This window comes from Struthio camelus, chromosome 20 (assembly GCF_040807025.1).
Source record: "Struthio camelus isolate bStrCam1 chromosome 20, bStrCam1.hap1, whole genome shotgun sequence".
Classification (NCBI taxonomy): domain Eukaryota; kingdom Metazoa; phylum Chordata; class Aves; order Struthioniformes; family Struthionidae; genus Struthio; species Struthio camelus.
In genome coordinates, this window is record NC_090961.1 from 11,839,852 (window position 1) to 11,865,945 (window position 26,094).

Consider the following 26,094-nt stretch of genomic DNA (forward strand, 5'->3'; position numbering starts at 1 on the left):
GTGCATCCCAGATTGATTAAAAGGGATAAATTCAGACGTGTTCTTCAGCCTGGAAGATCAAATGCTCAAACAAATGCCTGCAGAACCCGTGGATTCACCTGCCAGGCTGCATACAAAACCAGAAATTTGCCTGCAAGTTGCTTCTTGGCACACATGTACAAGCACGTTTGCTGTGAGATCTGCGCAAGCACTGGATAAAGGTGGGTCCAAGCCTCGGTGGGATTTGCACAGAAAACCCTGTGCAGTGCTAATGCGCTCAACCCCTGTACATTCCTATGACAGTAAGTGGGAGTTAAGAATAACTCATCAGTGCTGAGGCCAGCAGTGAACAGGAGAGGAAGTATCTACAGTGTTACAGCCTAATGTCTTTCTCTTCCAAAAGAACAAAGTACCAAGGACCGTGGCAAAGATGAAGTAACAAGGGCAACTTCAGAACAAGCTGACTACATGTCCCTCAATAAACTGCACCCACAATTATTTACATTGACCAGAGAGGAAGGACTCTGTAGTCCTTTGAATTTTTGAGCTGCAGGCAAAAAAAGTGAAGCAAGCTGAGATACTGAATGGCTACACCAGGCTCCATTCAAGCCTCCCTCCTGTTGATGTGACAACCCACTTGGTACCAGTGGTATGAGTCCTCTGGAGAAACTTGGTTACAGACAGGGTTCTGCTCCCATTTGCCTCTCTCCCGTGGATGTCATATACCCTAGTAATCTAGGGTGAATCTCCTAAACTCAGCCCAGAAGGCACGGTGGTATTTAGACACCTTTGCCCTTGCCAGTAGTCTGGAAAGGGACTCTGCAGCCTCAGACATAATAAAGCTGAAAATGTAAACAGGAAGAATTGTGAGGGGCAAACCAGGTTCTGCAAATGAACAACACAAGGTGATTACAAGCAAGAAGGCAGCTGTGGTATGTGCTTTTCTCCTGGCAGGGCTCACGGGAACTCAAAATTGCTTTTTCATGAAGATGCTCACTGAAGGAGGCAGGCTGATGAGGAAGACATGCTTATTCGTACAGAAAAGAAGTTACCTTGAGCTGAGAGTTCAAGTGGAGACTCAAAGGCAACCCTATAAGGATTCATTAAGTTTTTCAGATTCTGAAATAGCTGAAAGGAAAACATTTTGAGAGTTAGCAGGTGAAAACAATGAAGAACTCCAGGACACCCAGGATTGCCCATCCTTATTTCCTACCTTTAGGAAACCTCTCACTACATGCCCTTGAAAACATCTAGCTTGAAAACATCTAGCTCATCACCAAACTACAAGTGTTTGGACTGACTAGTCTCCCCTGAGGATCTGTCCCTTCCTGCATGTCCGTTGCTCTAACCATTCCTCCCGTGCCCTCTGGGAAAGACACAATCCACTGGGTGGCTCGTCCATTTACAGCCACTCACGGGATAGGACGGCAGCATGTTTCCACCCAGCAGAAAAGAAGGGGTTAGACCGCTCAGTGTGATTTTTGCCTCCCTGGGGTTGGTACTTCTTAGCAGTCATTCCCAGAGAGGCAACTTGGGAAGCTCTTACCTTCTCCCCATTGGGGTTTCCAAGAACATAGCAGCCCATGATGTGAATGATATTTGGTTCAGGATTGATTTTACTCATCAGCCGGCTCAACCTCTTCCAGAAGCTGGAAGAAACAGGAAAAAACAAAATGGATCATTTAAAAATCTATCCAATCACATGCAAGCACGTGCAGCCTCAGGAGCAAGCTGCCCAGAAAGAGCCTCTTGTTCTTAGACAAGGAAGAGCAAGGGCAGAGCAAGGGCCTGAGGAGCAGGTCCAAGTCACATAGTGGAGAAGGAGGAACACCCATTCAAGCCAAGAATGGGCCAGAAAGTTCCAAGGAGAAGGGAGAAAAGCCCACCAGAAGTTTTTTTTTTTTGACTAACAATTTTACTAAGCGTTCTCTTCTCATGACAGTTCCCTCCAATTTCCCCTCTCCTGTTTTTACCAACACCACTCTTTCTAAATACGAATGTTATCAGTACACTGGTTCATTTCCAGGGCATGAAATCAGCAGAGAATAGCTAGAGAGATTCTTCTTCTACGTAGCTAGAGCGATAACACCAAAATAGACAGTTCTATGTTAGCCAGTGCTTGTTGCTGCTCACCGGAGTCAGACCTGGTTTATTTAGTGACTGTTGATCAGGTGCACTGTGAGATACAACCTCCTTCTCTGCACAGTGGGTCACAGCAGATCCTCTGGTGGGCTCTGAAGCCCAGCAGTTCTTCTGTGGAGTTTGTGATGGGATGTTGGTTTGCAACATTACCTTCTCCTAGGCATGTACATGTTGGATGGAAGCATTCACCTACAAGCCTGCAATACTGCAGCTCTGTGTTCACAGCTGAAGGTCCCTGAATTACTGATCTCAGATCATTTATGCTTGGAGTGTGTTCAGAAGCCATGTGTTTGTGAGTGCACGTGCACACATGCCTATGAATTTCAGTAAGGGTGTTTGTGCCAGAGCATGAGAGTGTTGAACAGATGTTGATTTTAATACTCAGCTCTCATGCCAACACTAAGCTGTGCATGAGCAGGTTGGTGTACATGCTTTCCCCCACAATGAAGTGCTGTTAGCCAAGTGAGTTTGAGCCAGCACAAGCAAGCAGATATCAAAACAGGCGAAGTTTAACTCTCTGCAAGGAGAAGCAGAATTGCCTCAGCGACCACAGTTCACAGGCTGGCATGCTAGTTAAAACCCTCCCTCCCCCCGTCAGCGGTTTACAGTAAGGTGCTGGACTTTGAGCAGACTTTGCAGAGACTGAGAGACAGATTCCAGTTCCCCCTGCCACTGGATGCTGCCTTTAGACAGCTGAAGGGGGAACAGTTTGGATTTCTGCTACTAGTCGCCTGCTGAGAAATGCTACCTCAGCCACTTCAGAGCAACAGAGGCATGAGTGCACGTTCTGGTTTCTGCTGCAGGAAGGAAACCTGCAGCAGAACAACAGAGCAAGTATCTGGGTGGTCAGCAAAGCCTTTGTTAGGAGAGAAACTTTTTTTCCTCTTTTGGTAATCTATAGCTGAAAGCCCAGAGACACTACACAGCAGATAAAAGCACGAATCTACCAGTGCCCCCCTACCCAAGGGTTAGCGTAGAAACACAGTCAGGGAAGTGTTCGGTGGGAGAGACCTCTGGAGGTCTCTAGGCTAACCTCCAGCTCAGGGCAGGACAATTGCCAACACTACGTCACGTTGGCCGCAGCTTTGTCTAGCTGAGTCTCAACAGCCTCCGAGGCTGGAGATCCCCCAGGTTTCTGATGATCTGTCCCAAGGCTGCACCACCCCGGAAGAGCTTCATTCTGCTATCTTTGAATTCCCCTTCAAGGAGTTGTGAGCTGCTATTAGATCCCCCCCCCCCCCCATCAGCTTCCTCTTTCCCAGACAACGCCAGCTCAGCTCCCTCCATCTCTCCTGGTAGGCTACAAACATTAAGTAAATAGAGTAGAAAAATGCTATGCAACTCTGCAGTGTAACCAAGCCACTCACAGGATCATATCTTCCTCCTTCTCCACTTTGGCAAAGGTGGCAACTTTGTTCTTTAACAAGTATAAGTGACCAGGACCTCCCTGCAAGAAAAAGAGACAGACGCAAACTACCTTGCACAGGCTTTAAAGAAACAGACCCTGGATGTGTTTCTTGCTCTGCGCAGCCATACCCAGAAGTACCACAAGGGAGCAGAACGGACACGCCAGGCTGGTGTCGCTGCTACAACCTCCATAGCACAGACACCCCAGCCCTTATCCAGGAAATATTCACATACAGTTGTGTTGTGGGTTGGATTCTCCGTTTTCTACTATTATATAACTCACCTCACTCTAGAGAGACACAATAATAGACAAAAAAAAGTCTTCACTGTGGTGGCTGGAGAGTAATAGGGACGACCAAAGAAAGTCCCTTTCATTTGGGGACGTTAGGGGACTTGCTGTGGTCGGCAGACAAGGAGCTGAGCAAAGCAGGGATAAGCAGGTAAGAAGTTGCTGCAGAACTGGGATTTGGAGGTTAAAAGAATAACAAGGAGATCCAGCACAACATCGGGAAAATTAAGAGTTGCAATATTCAGGTCACTAAACTGCAAACTATTTTGCAGAACTAGGCATTTGGGAGGAAGTTCAAGTTAGGTTAGCTTCCTAACTACTCACTTCAAGGTTCCCTGCACTGCTGCTGGGGGAGTCCAGTGCTGGCCACCCTCAAGAACCAGATACTTGCAAAAGAAATCCCCAGCCAAGCACCAGATGCAGCAGGGCCTGTCCCACCCACAGCTCAGTGAGCCTCATACCTGACCCCTCTCTCCAGCAGTATGCTAGCCTCCACCGTGGCTCCAAGCCATGCCACCTGCTGTTCTTATCCACAGCACCCACCACTGTCAGTGTCATGATGAAGCCATGTGAAAACTACGACCATCACATTGCAAATATCTGATCCTTTCTCTGAAAGCTTCCTTTTGAGGTCCGTTCTAACATTAGTTTGCCCAGGTTTCCTTGAAAGCAGCTGAGAAGCAGCCAAGCCCTGGAGCTGGCTACACTAACTCAAATTTTATTTGCTGCCTTCGCAGCAGCTTGAGACCGCTCACTGTCTGGGGAAATGAGAAGTGGAAGCTGTACACATGGGGTTACTTTAACAGAACCTGGCTTTGGAATACCAGTTCCTCCATTTAATTTCCCCGACAAAGAAATCTGTAACAAACAACCCAAGGGCTTAACAACTGTCATGTACCTGGCAAAATATTAGCATCTTCCAGATCTTGCAGCCTTTCCGATAAATGTTGAGTTTCTTCTCTATTTCCTCTGCAAAAAAGCATGTTGGGAAAGATGAGCCATGGAAGAAGATAAAAACAAGTCTTGCAGAATAGGTCTTATTTCTTCTCATTACTGCTTAATCTTGAAGGTGGCGGGGGGGGGGGGGGGGGGGAAGCTGTGAGGGGTGCTCAGCATGCACATTCCCACTAATGTCAAAGCAAACCCTTTGCTTTCATGCTGTGGGAAGTAGAAAACCACAGCAGAAAAATTGCAGAGCAGGTAAGGTATGGTGCAGCACCAGACAGTGTTTTCTAGTAATCACAGCACTGGACCAGACTCAGAATGTCCTGACCCTCTGTTAATACTTTTACTCACCTACTGGGATGCACTGAACAGCTCCCTTTGCTGCCCTGTGCCTCAGCTTCCCCTTCATAAACTGGGAGCACAGATATAGAAAACACACTATGGAAGTGAAGTTTTATTACTGCAGCATATCCAACATCAGTTGACTGACTGTCAGATGTCACTGGGCTGATAAAATGCCTTTGTGAATGACAGCTGAAGCACAGGGCAGTGGAGTGACATTAACATACTGCTCCGTTATATTTGCAATGGGCAGAAGTTAAGAAAAGGGAAGCAACACTCACATACCTAGGATGTCATCAAAGGTGGCGTGTTCGTGGTCCTGGAAACCAACAGAGAACATTAATCAAGACTAGCTGTCACTATGCCAGCTTCCATGACATTATCTACAGAGATGTCTCTAACACAGCATGCAGTCATGTTTCCAGGGAAACACATGCTCTAAAGCACAATCAAACCAACTGATGACCTCTGGGCACATCACAGGAATTACCACCCTGAAAACTGTCTCAGCAGAGAAGCTGAAGACTGAACGATCTGTGAAGACCAACTCCATCCAAAGGTTCAGAGATGAATCCCACAGACTGATGAGGGGGACACAGGTCCAATGCAAATACCACAAATACCATCAGATATGGTCAGCACCAACAGTGCATACTTGCCTCTCGGCCCAGGTTTTGTAGCCAACCCATGGCTTTACGCATGCCCAAGGTGGCTGACAACAGCCACACTCCCAACACACCTGCCTCAAGCACTGCAGTTAGATCTGGACCAGCAGGGTCACTACAACAGTACAACTCGCCAAGGAAGAGAGAGGCAACGAAGCTAGATGCCCAGCAGCACTATCTGCTGCACACTGAAACTGAGTTTTCTGGGCAGTCCAACCCTTCCCTTTCAAATTAAGTGAATATTAAGCAATGAGGAAAAGAGACCCATGATTTCCTGCTGGTGTTTCGGGCACCTGCTCAGGCCTTCAGACTCCTAGGGAGGCCTGTGTAAAAATCAAGGTTAAATTCATGACTGGCAGGGATGTACCTGTGCACATGGCGTGATGGTTCAGTCCATTCTCCACTACAGAGCTCTGTGGTCCTGCACTATCTAAGAATGAGCATAAGAAGTCCTGAGACTGGCAACATACGCCTCTGCCCATGTGCTCAGGCCTGCCCCCCTTTCCCTTGTTCACCTTCTCATACCACCTGGCTGGGCTTGCACAGTCTGGCAGCCCACATGTGTAATCTTCACTCCACCTTGCCCTTCTCCCTAGATCTGAGCCCCTCACAGAGCGGCCCTAACAAATCCCAAACTGGGCCTGACACACCCCTGGCCCTTTTCTGCCAGCTTTTCTGAATCACATCTGTGTTTCAGAATCACCTTACCAGGAAAGGGGGACAGGGACAGAATAAATCACTGTATGGAGCCAGCGCCCACACTCCCAGAGGTAGAAGAAGTGATATACTTACATAGAGAATGGGGATGATGGAAGGGTCGTCCCTGCGGATAATCGTTGGGACATATTCAGCTTTGGGCACCTTAGAAGAAATGAGCTGAAAGAAACAAGTGCACCAGGGTTAGGAGGAGCAGTAGAGCCTGGACAGAAGCACAAAGGCCATGATAACAGTGCCCTGTTCAGTCGCTCCCAGGTGTTACCCAAACTAGCAGCTAATCCAGCCTATCTGCATCCCCGTGGATGTGGATCAGCGCAAGAGCCTGAGCTGAAGGGCCTGCTACCATTACAAGCTGAAGAGCTACGGGAACACAGGCAACTCGGCTGCGTTGTGATTTCAGGCACCTCTGTTCATCCCTCTGAGTGGAACAGGCACCGTGCTGGCAGGCCTATGCGTGCAGCTCGGACTCCAGCACAAGGCTGCCTCATGCTTCAGAGCATGCCCTCCTGGCAGGTGGCACATCGCTGGTTTGGTCACAGGGGAGCTTGTCAAGAGGCAGCGTGCCCAGAGGGAGAGACACTAGGGCAGGCTGTACAGCGCAGGCCACAGAGGTACTCTGGTGACCCAAGTAACTCCAGGAAGGACACTCCTCACAGACACCACCAGGGGAGACGCACTGGTGGTGCCAAGGACTGAACCATCCCAAGGTTTCCTAGCGATCAGCTCTCACCTTGTTACCTTGCCCTGAGAACGCTTCAGGGCTGAGACTGCACAGACAGCCTGGGAACACATACTCATGGGCAGAACACATACGTAGACGTAGCCACACCAGGACAATGCAAATATAGCCAAAGGAACCCTGGACAACATTTCATTCCAGGTGCAGGGCTGTTTCTACCCCTGCTAGGGACGAAATAGCCATGGTATTCACGAGCCACTCTTTGTTCTGGAAGGATAAAGTAGCTAAAGGCACTTCTTTGTTCATCTGCAGAACGAACCAGTGGGTTTCCTACCCTTTCCTCGCTGACATTACACAGAAGCCATGGCTTATCCTCCTCTCATTGACCAACTAAAGTTTCAAGCCAAGCAAGACTTGATAACTAGAGGGAGACAGGAACCCCACTTCCTGTTCACGTGGATGTGTCCATGGCAAGGCTGGTGACAGCACTGCATATTCTCAGCTTGGTCACTCTCTGAAGGGCCCCTGCTGGACTCTGCCCTGGCTTCACCAATTGCAAGCCCTGCTGCTCCCAGGCTGCTGGTTTCCATTCAGGCTGTGCTGAGGACACCAGGCATGTAAGAGCTAAAGGAGCCAGCAATGGCAGAGAGGCTAGTCTGAACCCAGCAGTTCTGTACCTGCCCCAAACGTTGCCAAGGCACCTGCTCAGGAACCAACCTCCTCTGGGCCTTCAGCTCATGTGAATTTTATGGAACAAGTTGCATGCTCTGACCTTTCTTCCTGTTCCAAATAACTGTGGAATTTTATGCCAAGCATGGTTCTCAAGTCCTCCCCAAATTTACATGGTAGCAATTGCATATAAGATGTCAATTTGGCCTCAACTTTCCATTTTCTGCTCAGACTCTGGGGAAAAAAACTCTTTTGTAACGTATTAAAGCAGACTGTCTCCATGCCCCTCACTTCTCCAAGTCTTAGCCCAACCTGTTCAAATACAGCATTGCCTGACTGGCAACGCTGCCCAGAAACCAAGCTGGAAGCTTAAGACTTCATTTTTGCTGATTACCCTATGCATTTTTCCAAAGAAGGGATGTGCCAGAACCTAGCCCTATCTGAAGGGCCCCAGAGAGCAGGGGGGAAGCGCAGGGGCGAGCCTTGCGTCTAGGAATGATAAAACAGCAGAAAGCATCTCAAAGGATGACACGTGGCTCCAGAAGAAAACAGGGGAGTAACAACAACTGGAGGAAGGGATCACTGGAACTGGAGACTCAGGCCTACATCATCAGCGACTGTCAAGATTCCTGCTGACCTGATCCAGCGTTGGTAACAATCCTGGTCTCAACGAGGCTTGGACTACAGGTCTTTTCACTTCTCGTTTTCTTTCAATACATTATCCCCAATGATAACAGATGCTGAAGACCATGTCATGTCTTGGCTGATCTCTGAGTGACACTTGTACACACTCTAGAGTTGCCCACAGGTAACCAAGAGACCTGTCTTCCCCATAAACATCCTAAAACTAGCAGCTGTGAAAAGACGGACGGGATCTGAGCAGAAAAGGTAACTGGGTTGGAAAGCCTCACCATTATTTTTGGTGGAATAAAGTCTTCTCCGTCACACGCCATGGCTTCAATCTCCTTTTCTGCTTCCCAGTTCAAGTCAAAGTCTCCATCCAAAGTGCCAGAGGAATCCTGAAGGTCATGGCCTGCCAGAACACAGCATGCATTACAAGGGCAGAACAGCTTGCCTTCACCACTCGATCCTCTTTGTCTGGCAGCTACATTGCAAGATGTACCACAAGCCATGAGACTTGTGCCTTCCTTTCCTACATAGGGTGACAGACACCACAACTTCAGGGCTGGCATCCCTGAACAGACAAACACTCTTATCAAGTAAGAGTACACAGAGCCTGATATCACATATCACATAACATTTCATCACTCTCACAATCACCAGTTTTAACTTTCAAATGCTAATTCACGACAATCCTCCTGTCATTTCAGAAATGGAGAAGGGGATGAAACGAAAAAAGCTCTCTACACTTTAACACTGCCAAGTTGATGAACAAGGGGACTCAAGACTTCAAAGGTGGTCTCCTTGTAATAATTACTGCTCTCACTACATCTTCCAAGTGGCTTTAAAGAAGCTCCACCTCGTTAGCCAAGCTGATCCTGGCAGAGAAGTTCCAGAGTATGAGGACAGCCATAGCAAACACAGTAGTAACGCAACGATATACTTGAATTTGCTCTCCAACTTACCTGTTGGCCTTCAACGCTTCCTGGGGGAAAAAAAACATCTGGAAGGAATATAATTGACTGTTAAAAGTTAAAAATAGAAAGGATGCCTCCTTGAAGCCAGGGACTGAGGAAGAAAACTGAGATGTCTCTAGTTGTGCCTTTTGGGATGTCCGAATGTCACTGGCCAGTGCCTGGAGCACAGATCACGCCTGTCTGAATCATGTCTTTTCCATTCGCCTCTGAGTTAGCTGAGGGAGCGGGGAGGAATCAGACTGCAAAGGAACAATCGGGTCATGTTTTTGAACCTGGCCTTTCATACAGCTCCCCCTACAACCTGGTGCAGTGTCCTCTATAGCTAGGAGGGCTGAACCCTGTGCTTACCTGAAAGGTCCGTATGTTTCATTAGTGAAATTCATTTATGATCTAACCCTTTTCAACACGGGCAAACTCATATCCGCAAAGTCCCTAGAGGACTTTAGGGCACAAGCCTAGAGGACTTCATTAAATAAAGTCTGAGGAGACAGGTAAAACAGTCACTCCCTTTACAAAAAGACAGTGGGAAGATGCTGGCATTTCCTCCTGCAAATTAACACAACAGCATCTCGGTCCCTGCACACAGAAAATCGTAGCATTACCGGGGATTCCCAGAGGAATTCCTAGCTGCCCAAGCAGAGATCAGATTGCCCCAAGCTATCATCTGTGCAGCAAGCACGGGCAGGAAATCAAAGCTACACCTCAGGGAGCACTGCAGCTGTGCTCAGAGCTACTATAGCCTATGAAAGAGCTCAGAAAAGGCTCTTGCCTAGGAAGCTGGGCAGGTTAGCCCCACTACGGTGAACATTAGCCTAGACTGGTGTGTGTCAGCATCTGCAGATGAGGTGTTTGATCCCAAGCAAATAAGGTATGATGGGAACAGATGGCCATAAGAGAGCTGTGCCACTGGGTGTCCTTTGGCAACTGTACATGAGGTTAGAGCACATGTGCATCTATATGTAAATACAGGTACACACAGATGAACATGTGCATATACCTGGAGTCTTATTTGCTCAGATCTCCGTAAAACTAAAGGATCACAGGTGGGGAAAAAGGACACAGAGAAGCTTCTCCAGTGGGACTCCAGTCAACGCCTCAGCTGGAGGGTTTGGCCACAGGAGGAAGCTCAGAGGACTCAGAACTCACTTTCTCGAGAGTCATGGAAGGAATCAGCTTTGATGGGAGTCGGGTCACTCCAGGACCTGCTGAAGCTCCTCTCACGCCGTTCGGCAAATGCTAGGATAAAACCAAAGCATGACATTAACAGACTCCAAAGCCACCTCGTTGCTGCCAGCAAAACAAAACATCCAGTAGATTTCCACCAAAGCTAAACATCACGAATTCCCCTGTACTTGTTCTTCCACTTGCCAAATACGAGTCCTTTGCAAACAGCAAAACAAGGGTCTACCTTCCAAACAGCAGCACACACAGCGCCCACCTTCCGAGCAGGGCCATTGTGGAGCAAGTAACAGAAAAAGGAGGACGCTTGGTGGTCTCTCCGTAAGCGCATACTGCTCAAACCTCAATTTAATCAGGCCTATTCCAGTGTCTCAGCGTAAATGCTCTGACTCAAAGGCCTCACAGGAAGATGTATTCCATACCTAATGACCTATGTGACCAGAAAAAGGCAGTAGTTGTCCAGTCAGTTCTCCCTTCACATCTGTTTTCGGGCATGCTTTTCGCATTTTAGTGATACGCCAGTCAGAGCTGGACTGAACAGAAAGGCCTTTGGAAAGCTCACATTTCCTAAATTTTGTTGCAAAAGAAGAATTCCTTCAGTTTTTGCTTGCCAGAAATATTGTGAGCAATTTTTCTCGCCCTTTTCTTCCCCCCAGAGATGTTGTATTTTTGGAAATGGCTTTTCCCAAGCAAAATCCAGGGAGCTCTCGCCCAGCTGGCTGCCCCATTGACAAATTCCTGGGAACTGCCAACCACGATGTCTGACTAGGCAAGTCTGCATGAAAGCCGTTCGATCAACAGCAACTTATAGCCACTAATACCTATTTCTGGTAGCAGGCAGGCCAAGCTTGCTGTAGTTTATCTAGTAATGGCATGGCATGTCAGCAGCACAAGAAAACACTGCAGATCTGTGTTACAAGAGCTGAAAGGCAATCTGTCCTCTGCTGCAGTGTGTCCAAGTGTGGCTGTACTCTCCAGGGAGACAAATCACACAGGAAGCTCTTCAGGTGTTCTCCATCCTCAGCTTTCATTTAAAACCAGGCATTTAGCCATTAGGCACATGAAGAATGCTTTGAAAACATGACCCGAGAGTTACCAAGGCAGAGAGACATGCCTGAACTTTCAGACAGCTCTGGGAGAGGTGGGCCCTGTTCGCTTCAGGCAGTGCTAACTCAGATGCCAATAAAGACACTTTAAAGGACAATGCTGTTTACTATCAACTTCCTAAAGCATATGAGAAAGGAAACGAAAGAATGCAAATCCAGTTCGGCAACACTTTGCTCCGGGCAGTCCTTGCATGACGGCTGGCCAGGAAGGGAAGAACAAGCCGTTTCCTCTTCTGGAATAATTCTCATTACTCATGAGCTCTCAGGCCTGGGCAGGTTACAGCAACAAGGGAGCTGCCCCAAGCAAGCTCTGGAGGAGTGCTGTCTTCCTCAGGGAAACCGAACTGCCATTTCCCAGGGCCAAGAGCTGACTTTTTCCTCCAGTGAGGCATAGCACACCCTTATTTCCCCCCTTTCTCCGATCTGTTCTCTCTGATGTTCCTCTTCTTTCTCTTCCACCTTCCTCTCATCTCCCTGGGCAACTTTCCCCCAGGTCCTGCTGTGGAGAAGAGATGGTGCTGGGACAGGAGAAGAGAAGAGAAAGCCTCCCCCCCCCCCCAATCCATATAACACACGAAGCACTGGCTGTCCTCGGGGAGCCACGGCGGGACCTCCACTTCCGTAAAAGGCCAGGCAGCCCTCGCTTGCTCTGCTAACCTCTCAGCTCTGGTCCTCCTCACAAGCTTCTACGTCAATGATCACCAAAGCCACGTGCGCGCAGGACAAGCATGACGGTGGGCAGTTCTCCTCCCATACCTCGGACTGAGACCACAGAGATCGCCTATAGCCATGGCAGAAGTTCCTTGGAAATAGCTTAAAGGCTGCTTGTAGAAATTTGTGTGCCTTGGAGACTTGCAACAACAGCATCAATGGGGCGAATCTTTTCTTGGGTCCTCTGCTGGGTCCTTTCTACCCATGTCTGTGCACAACATGGGGCTCCCTGTGTCTCACTGGCACAAAACCCAACTTCTCACAGCCACATTTTGCAGTTTCTCACTTACTTTGTGCTTTAACCCTTCGGCTCCCCACCATGCGGAGATGCTTCCGAAAATTCCTGAAAGAAAAGTCAAACAAAACCTCTGAGAAAGGTGATGTGAAGCAATACCTGAGCCCAGCAGGACTGAAAAGGCTTGGGAAAAAAATTGGAAGACAGCTTATTTCCTTCTGGGCATTCAAACGCTGGAGACAAGGTACCCAGCCTGCATCTATTCAGTGCTGGAGAAGGTTACGTCTGTCAAGAGTGCAACTGCTTTTTCTGAAGTCTCTGGGCTGGCGGTACAGGGCAAGTGAGATCCTACATGGCAGTCCCTTTCTCATGGCCTGCTTTGGGCTTCGCTCCCACTTTCCTATGACTAAGGCACCTGTGCTGAAGAGACTGATGCCGCTCGTGTTGGCAACGTTTCCTCTTCTCTTGGTAAGCACAGCAACTGCTCCCCTCTGTCCTTTCAGCAGGAAAGTGGGGTGCTCTGGGGCTCTGCCCTACTAGGCAACATGCATACGCCATGCTACGGCGCTGCTCATTCCCAAACGTGTTCACAGCAACTGCTACAATCCCAGCAGTACTGTCAGCAACCATGCAGCCCATGCTGCTCTCCTGGGCAAAGAGCTAGGAAATACTGAAGCAGCTTCTTCCATCTTGGACGGCACCCTTCAGCAAGGCTGCACGACTTCTTGGGCCTGGCCTCCACTAACCCTGCCACCCTGCCCATCTCAACACGTGCTTTTCTGCCTGAGACTGGCAGGCGGCGTTCAATGGGGCTGCACAGTATACAGCTGCAGGGGAAAGTCCACTGGAGGGGAAGCCTCAGGAACGCAGCTACACCCCGCAGTCAAGTCTATAAAGCGGACGGTCCTGGCCGCTCCTGAGAGAGCAAGGCAAAGCGACTCTTTGTCCAGCCCTTTGGACATAAGAGACCACAGTTTCACATAGTTTCTCATTACTCACCCAGACAGTAACCAAACAGGACAGGAACCAAATAGGACAGCAGAAGGGACAGAGGGAATGAGTAGCAGGGGGCACTAGCAAGAAATGGCTCGCTCCTCCTTGAACTGTACTTAGTTAGGGTGACTCTGCCCTGCGCTGCAGCTTCCATGGCCCACAGGGGACATCAGTGAGCCCCCAGCAGCCTGCGTGGAGCGGGGGGACTTCCTAGCCTCCTGCCCCACCAACATATACCACAGACAACAAGCAACAGAGACTACAGCCAGGGGAAGAGGACAAGTCATCTGGCTCACGCACAAGTTGGTGGGATGAATAAGGACATGTTAAAACTGCGTAGACATTCAAGCAAACTAACTTTAATAGAAGATACTTCCAACACTGACATTGAGCGATTTGGATGGATACATCAGGTATCTCTACTCTGATGTAAAGAGAACAACCCGGACACGTCCTTTGTGAGAGGAAGAGCTCTTCACCTACACCACCTTCTGCTCTGTCCTCCTCTTTGGCCTTGGATCGCATGCAGTCATCAGAATTCAAATTCAGCAATTCAAGAAGGAAAATCTGTGGCATGTAGCGAGGCTGCAAGCAGTATTATTCTATGACAAATTTCCATCTGCACTTGGGCTATTAATGATCCTTCACAAACCTTTATTTGACCTTTACTTGGATACAGGAAGATTCATTTCTGTGGATCAGACAACTGGCTCTCTAAAGAGGTAACCAAAACAAGATGCTTTGCAAACATATGCTGGACTGGCTCTGCATGCAAAGCCCTCTGGGGGGTGTGATGACCAATGTCCTGGGCTGTCTCACTGCATTAAATCTAAATAAATACAATATTCTAAGGGAAGGAGGCACATTCTTTAAACTTACGTTGTAACTTGTTGGAACAAAAAGCTTTGTGACCCAATGCAAGACTGAGCTCACATCAGACTCCAAGCACCAATATTAATTGCCCAGGCCACTGCTACATCCTTTGGGCTTTTGTCATTTTGGAGCAAAACCTATTTCTCTATTAAATGCTCAGTTCTTCTCTTCGCAGAGGAGCTTCTTCAGCCCTTGGTGGGGGGGGGGGGGAGAACGACAGAGACAGGGGTCCTTGCCATAAGAGAGTGCTCCTCCCAGCTGCCTAGATAGCTCGCTCCCTCCCCGAGGCCGAGCTGGGGGCAGCTCACTAGATAAGCTTCTAAACTCTGCTGAGAGCAGCTCCCAGGGAACCCAGCTGCTCTGCAAGGTTGCCACTGCACTGAACCCCTGGAGAGTGAGACAGAGGTCCATTTCTCTCCTCAGCTCATCTAGAAAAAAAGCACTTTGGAGAAGAGGTGTGAGCCAGGGACTGTCTCTTAATGTGGGCATCCTGTGGCCATTTAGATCCTTCTGAGGGCTTTTTGCAGCTCTATCATCCTCAGGCCCCCCACCTCTGTGGACTGGCTCTGCACTGCCCATTCAGCAACCCCCGGAGGAGCAGAAACCCGCTCCACGGGCACTGGGGCTACGTAAGCCGGCCCAGGCTCCCTGCCTGGCTCCTACAACGGCACCCAGCAAACCCAGTGTTATCTGAGCACTAGTGAGATCAGTTCGCCCATCAAAAATCCAGCAAGCACCACTCAAGTTACAAACAGTAATAAAAGCTCCTTATTACTCCCTTTCCTGAGCGATCCTCCTCCTCCTGACAGGCTCCAGCTTACCACCGAGTTGGCACGGACACTATGCCGCCTCCACGATATCCATCCCACCCAGGGGATCTCCGAGCTGCGGCAACCCAACTCAGCGCACCCCTCCGTCCAGCCCTCTGCTGGCAGCTCTGCCTGCATTGATTCATCATCCAAACGGAGGTCAGGGACACCAAAAGAATCACTGAAGTACATCAGTACTCAGCAAAATTCCAGCAACGCCTCTCACCTTCTACACACCCTCATCCTCCTCAGCCTCTGCCTGCACGAGTCACAGGCTTCAGCAAATCACTGGGCATCGCTCGAGGCAACATCCATTGCACCAGCACACGTGCACATGTGAACGCTGCACCACGCGAAATGTCCTCCTTGTGCACCAGACACACAGGACCAAGCGCCAAAGGGGCTACGTGCTAACGAGTGAACTTCCAAAACATCCTCACTCCCCGGAGAAAAGAGCTGGATGCAACTGCAGAGTAATCCTCACGGCTGGCCAGGGTCTGCTGGGATAGCACAGCCAAAAACCCACACCGACTTCATCGTCTTTACAGTCCTACCTCCTCTTCACCACAAGGTAAACGCAGATGGGCCCCCGCTCCGCAATCCTGCCCAGCCCTTCCGTGTCCCCATGAAGGGACACGCTGTCCACTCAGCAAGGATGACATGACTCTCTCCTCTCCTTAGGAGTCAGCATCACCAGCGTGCCCGACTCTTACGCCTGCATTTGAAAGCCACCTGAACAAGTCATTTTCTAACAAAGGCTCGTCTCTGAGAAATCTCTTTCTTTTTAAAGACGCACTGTCCATTTATTTAAAGAGTCTTTAGCTTTGGTTCTTATTTCTCTTCCTTATTGATGAAAAAACCTTGAGATGCTTTAAAAAAAAAAAAAATCTTCCTGGCACTTTCCCAGTTATGAAAACCTCATGTTTTTCTCCCACTTTGTTTTGAACAGTGCTGAAAGCATCACGGCAGTTTTTAACCAAGGATGCAAATCACAAATGCTGTGTTATCCTGCTTAGGTGGCTGCCAAAATATATAAGCCTTAGCACAGTTAAGAAACCAGAACGGTTCTGATTACCACACTGGCTATGTGTTGTGCCCTGTGAAACCAGCAGAGGGAAGCCAGAAACCTTTTGTAATATCAGGACAAGGAATTATTCCCCATCCCCTTTTCTTTCCTCTCTGTTCCTCAAGAAGAGATTTTAAAAATGACTTTTGGTCATTAGAGATGTTAACTTTGCTTAGGCTTCAGATTTTTTTTTTTTTTTTTGCATTTGTAGATGCAACGTAGCTAATAGGTTTTAGGTGCTAGTGTATTCAGTCAACCTCAAACAAAATTCCAAAGACTGGGGGTGCGGGGGAGAAATTGAATCTTTAAGTTAGATACATATGTTTTTCTACTTGAGAGACAGATCCTGTATATTATATTTGGAAGCATAAAAGAAACTCGACAGTGTTCCTTTAAGAAGGCAGAGATGAGCTACTCTGCATACTGTAGCATCATTCACCTCCACGTTTCCACCATCGCCACTGCCAGCGTCCCTACTGAACAGCAACACAGACAGGGACAACCACGGTCCACGTCATCAAGCGTCACTAATGACACCCCACGGGCCCATGCAACACCAGGCAAGGTTATGGCTGTGGGAGAAAATGGGCCCTACCTCTGTATAACAGCTGCAGAATCATTCTCTCGTTTCCGTCTCTTCCTCTCTGCGTAGCCCCTGAATGCCCTGGGAAACCATTTTAAGCCATTAACCAACTACACAGCTTTGAACTGGAGATGACATGAAACACATAGACAAGAGAGAAAGCTCTCACCAGACAACAGAGAGAGGTTAGGCTGACCGAGGAGGAGAGCCAGGCCTTGCAGAAGCGTATGTGCGTCAGGGACCGGGCAAAAGAGTCACCAAACCAGAGGTCCTCGCTCTCTAGAGTAGCTGGCTGGAGAAATCATTGCTCCTGAAGTAAGCATACGAGTGGCTAGAGCACGGCCCAAAGAACGGGGAAGAGCCACCACCAATCCCTACTACAGAGGAATGGACCTAGGAGACCGCAGACAAAACCTCTGTCCACCAGCATCAAGAGGCACAGAGGCACGCTAGCAACTGCAGCCTCCATACTGAAGATGGCGATGGCCGCAATGTGATCCACGTAGGCCTACCAGGTGGAGTCACCTAACCTCTTGCCAGCTGACAACTAGCCCTAGCACAGGGAAAGCGCAAGTGAATATGACAGACAGGAGAGGAGAGGAGTTTATCCAGGACACCAACAGACAAGGAAACAAAATACGAAGATTATACTTACGAGATGCTAGAGATTCCAGGAAACGCAGAGAAAAAGAAAAAGAAGAGGAATTCATTAGTGCTCAGCCCCAGCCAGCAATCTGCGGGAATCCTTGCTCCAGAGGAACAAATATTTCTTTTTGGGTGGAAGAAAATTGCTTTTTAAATTAGACAGTTCTCAGTGGTGAAACTCCTACTGGACCAAGCTAAATCCTCCCTGGGGCAGTGTCGGCGTGTGGCTCGGACACAAATTGAGTTTCGTGTGGACCCAGAGAATATGCAGATGTATTTGTACAACTGACAGCTGAATGTGGCCCTTCAGGCTGCAAGAGGAGCTCAGCATCATGGGCTTCTGCAGTGGGGAGGCCTCCTCACCAAGGCTACTAAGACTTGGGAAGTCAGCTCACAGTATCTAGTCTCTGAAGGATGGAAGCACCTTGGGCTGAAAATACCAGAGCAGACGCTAGAACAGAGGGACCTGAAGGAACCATCCCCACCACCTCAGGGAGGTGCGATAATCTTTTGGAGATGTTTCTGTGCAATTTCCAGAGGTCGTACAGTATCTCCAGAAACGTTAACTAAGGGAGCTGTGCTCCCCGAGGGCTTCCTTAGCGCACATTTCCCCCAGCCAACAACCTGGCTTTGGCTTCCAACAGCTCTAAGCCTTGTAGCCCTGCCACAGGCCACCAACTAGCAACAAACCTCGTGCACAGCAAAGGTGACTTCAGAGAGCAAAGAACGTGTCCAAAGGCAAAGGGAACACCCTGGTTTCGTGGATGGTTTTGTTTGTCAGGTCAGGACTGTAAAATGCAATTCACTGTTTCCAATCAACTTTTGTAAAGAGTAAAGCAAGAATGCATCAAACTGCCCTTGGACTGCCCAAGGGCCCTGTCAGCCTGTCTGGTGCCAAGCAGCGTTAACTGCCTGGGGGTGCTGCCCAACTTACCATCCTTGGAAAGGAGGCGAGGGACCCAGGGGCTAGCATGAGGGCAATACAGAGGGCAGAAGTCTACAGAGGCCCCTCACTCCTCCCCTCCGGGTGAGGTTAGCGTGCCATCACTGTGCCGTCAGAGCCCACCCACTGGCACCAGGCAAACGCCTCTCCGGCCAGTTCCCGGTGCTGGGAGAGAGGGTGGCTCACACCTGCAGCTGAGCTGGGAGCTGAGGAGGGAGAGGCGAGGAAGGCACGCAGCTTTTACCAGGGGATGCAGTGTCCCTCCACACTGCAGCAGCCACCCACCCTCCTCCCCAACACCGAATCCAGCCCTCTGCGCCTCAGCCCTTACATGTCCGACTCAGTCTGGGTTATCCCAACATCAACAATCGGCTTCTGTTGGGAGTTTGGAGAGGGGGAAAGTACGTGGGAAAGAGGAAACAGCAGAGAAGTTAACTGTGAAAGGGAGACCAGGTGAGACGAGCAGAAAGTGAGAGCAGTAGAGCAGAGAGCGACACAGACATAGACAGGAAGGAGGTAACAAGGCTGGAAAAAGGCCTTAGAAGGCCAAATAGCTTCTCATTTTCCTCATGACCTGCCTTAGCTTTTCAGTCAGATAAGAAACACTTGAAATCAGGAAGACTTCTTTTACCGGACAAGCGTGGCACAACCTTCAAGTGAGGCTTTGCTCACTCTCTTCAGTGCCTTGGGAACTGCTTCCTCCCAACACAAGAGCGTCCTAGGGGCACCAAATTCTGAGCAGAGCGTGAAGGGTGAGGCTACGGCTAACTCAGATTTGCTCATGCTCTGCAGAGATTTTATTGATGTCTTCAAACAACCAGACCAGCGCAGAGGCCGTAGGTCTGCATCTCACCCTACAGAGACATACATCCTCTGGAGCGATGGAGGCAGGGCAGGCCTGGATTCACGACTCCTCAAGGCAGCGGCTGCAGCAGGAGCAAATGGCAGAGGGTTTCAGCTGGCGTTCCCGCAGGACCCTCGCTCTGCAGAGGCAACCAGGGCCAGGGCACAGCATCACAGAGCAAATAAGGGAATCGGGGAGGAGCTGGGCTGCCAACAAAGGAGTTAAAGAAGGGGAAAAACAAACAAGTGGGAGTAGTAGGAAAGAGAAATAACGAGTGCAGGAAAGAACGGATGAGAGACAAGGTTCTCTCTCTCACTCCCATGCTGTGGTGCCAAACATACAACTCAATTGCTCCAGGCTCTGAGATACAGCTCTCCGTGAACCACATGCTCTGAGATACATGACCAAAGCTACAACAGTCGTTTCACTTACGCTTGCATAGTTGTAGTAGCAGTTTGGAAACTGAAGAGGTTCTCTTTTGGGAACCAGGTTCGTATAGGGACATCATCTGGAAGAGAGAGAGCAACACCTGAAAACTCTAGCAGGCAGAGACGGACTGCGCACACCCAGACTTTCCAAGCTATTTCTCTTAACGCTTTTCTTCAACAGCCTGCCCTGTACTAAATAGGAGAGTCCCATCTTCCTCATATATGCACATGCTACCACCAAGTGTTTTGTAAATTTGTGCTAAGCCTTCTGAGTTGCACTTGTCTATCGAGCTATTAAATGAAGAATGAAAGCTCTCTGCTAAGCATAGAAGATTAGAATATTCCAGGAATTACATAAAGAGGAAACATTTGGAGAAGGAAGAAAAAAAAAAACCAAAATGAAAAGAAAAAAGAAAGAAACATTTCTCCTTAAAAGCATTTTCCAGCCTCTGCCTTTTTCTTAGCTCATTCAAATGGTTCTTTCCGATACAAACCCCTTGTTGCAGCTGAAAAGCAGTCCCTTCTTCTAAGTAGAATTATAAGCCTGAGATACACTTGTTCTCCTCCATTCAAGTTTTCCAATATGCCCCTTACACAGCTCATAGCCATGATAACCTGGCCTTCAGTTTTTTTTTTTTTCTTCTGTTTTTAGCAGTCAAACAGTACATCAGGTGTGCAGTCTGGAAATCCCCTCCATACTTATTTGCTCCCTTATGTCTGTAAACTGCCCTGCCTGAACCAGCTGTGGGTTACTTTCCAATTCTGTTGGCATTAGGACACCCCATTATCTTTACATAATGGCCACTAACGGACAAAAAACAGGCAGCAAAATAAGTTATTAATTATGTTTGTGGAATGTTCATGTCGCAGAAGAAGGAATTTGACCAAAAAGCAGTTGCTACCAAGAACTCTCCGGTTAAAATCCATCAGCCAGGGAATCAGAGGTATATTAATACCCACTGCCATGAGATGTGCGAGATCTCATCGGATTGGATTCCCAGGATTTCACTTCCAGCTTCACGGCTCCCTTGGTTAACACCTTACCATACGTTGCTGACCATGCGTCTTGTTTCACTCACTGGAGTGTTAAGATCATTAGCAACTCTAGTATCTCAGTCATTAATATTCTGGCATTGTCAAGAGTATTTTTTATTCACTTTTCCCGGCCAAAACCCAACCCAACCCTATATGCCTACTGCAGATACAATTACTACAGATCAGATAACTCACCAAGCGTTTCATATAGGTCATCATATACCTAGAAACTGATCCTGCAGTTCCCTGAAAGCACAGGAACATGGGTGCAATTACAGATGCAAAAATGCTAAATGCAAGTGGGGAGGCTTCCTTTGAAGTGGAGCTCGTATAAATGCATGTCCAGTAGTAGCCCCTAAGAAATCATGCAGAAAGCTGTAACAGACACTCCTTCTCAGCTGACAGTTTATGTCAAGCCTTGTATACAGGCACCTAAGGAAATATATATTTTAAATGAAAACTGCATTCTAGTATCCTAAATCCTTATTATGAAGTCCATATGTCTGCCCTCCTCCAAAAACCAGATAGAGGATAAATGCAAAATAGCTGAGAATATAAATGAACTATTTGTTTGAAGTCTTGATCCCACAGAAGTGTTGAAGGAGGAGAAGCTGTACGAATCCTGGCTTAGCCAATGCTTCTGTGCAGATGTCTCAGGGACTACACATCTCAAAGGACTGACAATGTCTTAATATATTTTCCAGCTTTTAAATCACTAGTTTTGATTCAAAACAGAGCTTATGTGCAACAGCTAATACCCTCACGAGGTACTATCTGAGAAATGGCTGGAAGCCTCCCCTCGACTTCCGATAGACAGGAGTGGATAGAGGGGAGGTATCACTCCCCCGTCCATAGCAGTCAATGGAGAATAAAGGAATCTGCAACTCTTCAGAAGTGCTTCTTTATCTGCCAGAGGTGGAACAGCAGCAGAGAAGCACCCAGCTGGGGCTAGGGAGCCCAGTCCAGCTTCAGAGCTCATCTGGCAGATTGAAAACTCTGAGTTTGAATATAGCTACTTTGCTTCCAGGAGCAGGGAGCAAGCTCCTCCTTTTTTGCCAGGCAGAGCATCTTCTTTTCCCTCTTTTTTATCATCTACTGTGATGAAGTAGCCAAGGAACCATGGGCCTAGGAAAGACTGCAGAAACAGTGACATCACGTTCAGCCTTTCCAGCACCTGCCAGGCAGCATTAAACATCTCAGCACCTCCATCCGTTAATGGATGTGTTTGTGTCAGATGCTGAGAGCAACATGGGAGACAACAGCTTGTGCTTCTCTGGAATGGTGCTAGATATCATAAACTCAGCATAAAAATCCATATTAAATTATGCCAATCTGGCCTAACTGCCATGAGGATTGGTTTGCAGCAGTAACTAGCCATGTAAATTCAAACAGAAAAAACAGCATCATGAAATGAATCTCTGGGGAAATCTCTGCTCAGTCTTTCTCCTGTCTCCATTCATCTTTGCTCTGTTTTCTCCCCTAGCCACGCGTAAAGGACATTACAGGAAACACTTCTTGCAACTTGCCATTCAGTTATTGGTTTTTCTCTCAGTAACAACGCTTGGATAGAGAGCACAAATTAGGTCAAGCTGAGAAAACTTTCAGTACATGGCACCAGTGCATATATGATGGGAGTGCATACGATGGGTCTCCGAGGCACAGTGCTGTCTGTGCTGCCACACGTGCAAGCACTCGGAGGCTACAGTCGAGCACAGAGGGCACCCGCTGGCTGGTTGTACAAGATGTGAAATATTCATGGCAGCATCTGCAGGTCTGATGCTATCCAGTGCGCTCCCATTTAGGTAACTACTCTGATATATTTTCAGAAGGATAATCTCCATTTCACCCTGATAACTGGCCCTAATGAAAATTGCTGCCCATTTGAAAAAAATACATATTATAAAGCCCGTTCTGCATCAATTCAGAACAGGTCTTACAGCTGGAACCGATTCAAATGAGCACTCTGATCTCCATATGACCAAGCCCCTCCAGGCTGTCGTCTCTCTTCCTGAAAGTCCAGGCACTGAAACACTTTCTTTTTCTATTCTCACGCAAGTATTCCTGCTGTATTCACATAAGTATTCCTATCCTAAGTAAAGCACCCCTTAACAGGTAAAACATATATGATCAGAAAACTATAAACAGAGGAAAACACTTCTCACTCCTTCTCTTGTACCTAAGAAATAAAGTTTAAACCTGTACATGTAATGTCTCAGGTGAAGCCCAAAAATCTACAGGGAACAGAGAAATAGCGCTTGGAAATTATGCACAGCCTCCCCCCACTTTTTTCCCTTTTAATATTAGCCCACGTATGATTTTAGTCATGTAATTTCAGACATCCAAGTATGAAAATATGGTCCCTAACTTAAACTTTCTGCCGTTTTACCCGCATGTAAATATCCCTATGAACACAGGGAAGACATACAGTTTGATCCCCACAGTCCTTATATGCTACTTGGTTCCTTTTCAAGGGGAAAACCTTGAGCTACCTCACTGGACACAGCCCTAAAAGCCTCAATGTGCGATTACAGAAAAGTCAGGCAAACTAGGTCAGCCTCATTGCCAGCCACGTATAGAGCTGACAGATACAGAGATGGATTGCATCCTAGCTTATAATTCAAAGCACACAGATTGAGACGTATATTTGATTAATAGTTAAGTTTTTAAAAACAATCAAGAATTTTTTAATGCAATTGAGTAATTACAAGGCATATTCCCTGAAGACATTCAGCAAGTGAAGGGAGAAGGAAGTCTGATATCATGTTATTTGGTAGTATTTATGGAAAGACTATGAGGTGGCACTATATGAGGGACCCAGCCACGTACACAGGCATTTCAGGGACACACCAAAGTCACCCTCACTGAACTACATTAAACCGGCATGAAAACTACCTCAGCTTGTCTGCTGTGGACAAGCTGGAAGCAGAGCTCCAACAGGGCTGCTCTTGTGTTTGATTGCCTATTTGGAGGAGCTGGCCTCAAACCGAGCTCAGCTTATTTTAAACTCCGCCTTTCTGCAGACACTGGTGCAAGGTGCCAGCAAAGTGCTGAAGAGGAAACACTACAGGGCTCAACCCAAGCCACTCGGCAACGATACCCTCGTGCCGGGGAAGAGATGGGCATCGACCTTCACTTGTGTGTCGATGGGACCCTTTACGTCCTTTCAGTACCTAGCACCCACCCTTACTTACCAGACACTCGATCGACACTATACATCCTCTCCAGCCTTTTCCTGTGCCACCCTGACTCGCTGGATTGATGCTGCTCCAGGTCAAAGGAATGCTGGGAAGGAGGAGCCAGCCGGGTGCAGTTTGGGCACTCCTTGGAGCCCTGCCGACTGCCCGGCCAGCCTTTGCAATGCCTGCTCACGCCGTGAGAGCCGCCAGCACTGTGCATAGGGTGGCCGTGGTGGCACTCCTCTTGGGCGGCCCCCTTCATCACCACCAGTTCCATGCTTTCGTTCTCATGGTCCGACAGCATCGGCCGCTCGCCGGAGATCGTGTAAACTCGTGGCTTTGGTCCCTCACTTGGCATCTTCTCCGCCTGCTCCTCGGAGAAGCTCCTCTCAAACTTGCCGTCCGAGATGACGGAGAGCCTGCGCTTGTTCTGTGCTGCCTGCTGCATCTCAGGGGAGTCCTCTTGTCCAATATAGGAGTCTGCTAACAGGTGATCTGAAACAGATGGCACACATTACTGCTTAAATCTGAGGCATCCCAGGCACAGATAGATCCAGGAAACCCTTTGCTACTGCTGAAAGAAAGGGGAAGGGAGAGAGCGAGAGAGAGAGGTGTGATGGTGCCCCCCCCCCGAACCTTTTTAGATGAATGTTTCCACATAGCTTTCTAAATCTCCAGAACTAGTACTGAAATGAGACACATTTCTCACAGATATGCCCAATAGTTTAAACTTGCAAAGAGCCACCAACAAGGGCTAGGAGTAAACACAGCTCTGGGTGCATAGCCTGAAAGTGCTTATGCGCAAAGCAGCCCTTGTTCAGCTGTACAGTCCTAGCTATTTCAACAGGTTTACCTAGACAAGGGCGACTGAGCTGGGGAAGGTCTGCAGGACAAGGACCAGCCTCAGCTTTTGCCCTGGTACCCCTTTGATCCTGGTAAGAGTGACAAGCTCCAAACGTTCTTTGTGTGCCAAGCTATTACTTTCTAAACTAAAGGAAAGAGGCAAACCATCAGAAGTTTCTGGCTAATTTTCTGCCAATTGGTTTGATATGAAAGAAATGCAAAAAGCTGACAGCTGCGACACAGTGGCCCCGCTCTCTGCGGCACCCCTGGCTAGCCTCTTGCCTGCAGATGGTGATGGCCACCGCCTACAGAAGCTGCCCTGAAGAAAGATGCAGCAGCTCCCTTTATAGGGTAGCAAGATCGAAAGGAGAGAGACCCATCAGTGCAGCTGCCTTTGGAGCCCACACAGCGGATGAAGTGCCAGGAAATTTCAGCATTTCCATGGCAATTCCATGCATGAACCCAACCGTAGCTGCCACCCACCTGCTAATCCCTTTTTCAAGTGGCTGTTAATTACCTCTTACACCTCCCTTCAGATGGGAAGCAGCTAGGGGACTGTTAAAAAGGCTCAGCAGGGAATGCATTAGTCATGTGACTACTACCTCAGAAAAGATAAAATCATAGGCATCCAGCACAGACAGTAGCATTATACACAGAAGCAGAAGGCAAACCCATTCCTTTACTTCATCATATACTTGATGAACGTTTTTCCTTTAGCTGCTGAGCCGTGTTCTGGAAGAACCGAACAACCACCTGAGGCTTGGTTATCTTTTAATTAGCCATGAAGAGATGAAGGATGAAGAGAGCTGTCTCATGACAAGTCTGCTGTAGTACGTGTGCATGCAACCTGGACTTTTCACTGCTGCCGCATCCTGCATCGTATGAAGTGCTCTCATGCCCCCCGGAAGAGAGTCCTCCCATGCTGAGCCCTCCGCAGCTGGCCCCAGGACCTATGCTATCCGTATGTGAATCTGAAGTCCATCCTGAATTATGCTCACATTGCTAAGGGCCTCTCCTCCTGCTCTGCTTGCAGCCAGGACTGAACTGAATTTTCCCAATGGTGGCACAGTGTGTCATCCTTATCTCATTTTTCTGCTTGAGACACAACTTCCTCCAGCAGTACTAGGAGATATATGTGTCTCTAGCCATTCTGCTCAGGAGACGGGTAGAAGAGATCGTCAGGACGAGTCAGG

The 26,094-nt window shown here is 48.3% G+C and overlaps 1 protein-coding gene across 2 annotated transcripts in view; it reads right to left on the reverse strand.

The window, feature by feature from the left end:
• NSMF (NMDA receptor synaptonuclear signaling and neuronal migration factor) overlaps positions 1 to 26,094 on the reverse strand; it is a 48,230-nt gene that overhangs the window by 3,674 nt on the left and 18,462 nt on the right. The window contains exons 3-13 of one of the 2 annotated variants that reach the window (XM_068914821.1): positions 24,074 to 24,553; positions 19,852 to 19,927; positions 12,719 to 12,771; positions 10,579 to 10,668; positions 8,746 to 8,867; positions 6,562 to 6,645; positions 5,390 to 5,423; positions 4,716 to 4,786; positions 3,489 to 3,568; positions 1,526 to 1,628; positions 1,032 to 1,107 (exon numbers count right to left, since the gene is read on the reverse strand). In XM_068914821.1, coding sequence (XP_068770922.1) covers positions 1,032 to 1,107; positions 1,526 to 1,628; positions 3,489 to 3,568; positions 4,716 to 4,786; positions 5,390 to 5,423; positions 6,562 to 6,645; positions 8,746 to 8,867; positions 10,579 to 10,668; positions 12,719 to 12,771; positions 19,852 to 19,927; positions 24,074 to 24,553 — 1,269 coding nt within the window. The remainder of the gene's footprint in view (positions 1 to 1,031; positions 1,108 to 1,525; positions 1,629 to 3,488; positions 3,569 to 4,715; positions 4,787 to 5,389; positions 5,424 to 6,561; positions 6,646 to 8,745; positions 8,868 to 10,578; positions 10,669 to 12,718; positions 12,772 to 19,851; positions 19,928 to 24,073; positions 24,554 to 26,094) is intronic. The other variant, XM_068914820.1, reaches the window with a different exon arrangement.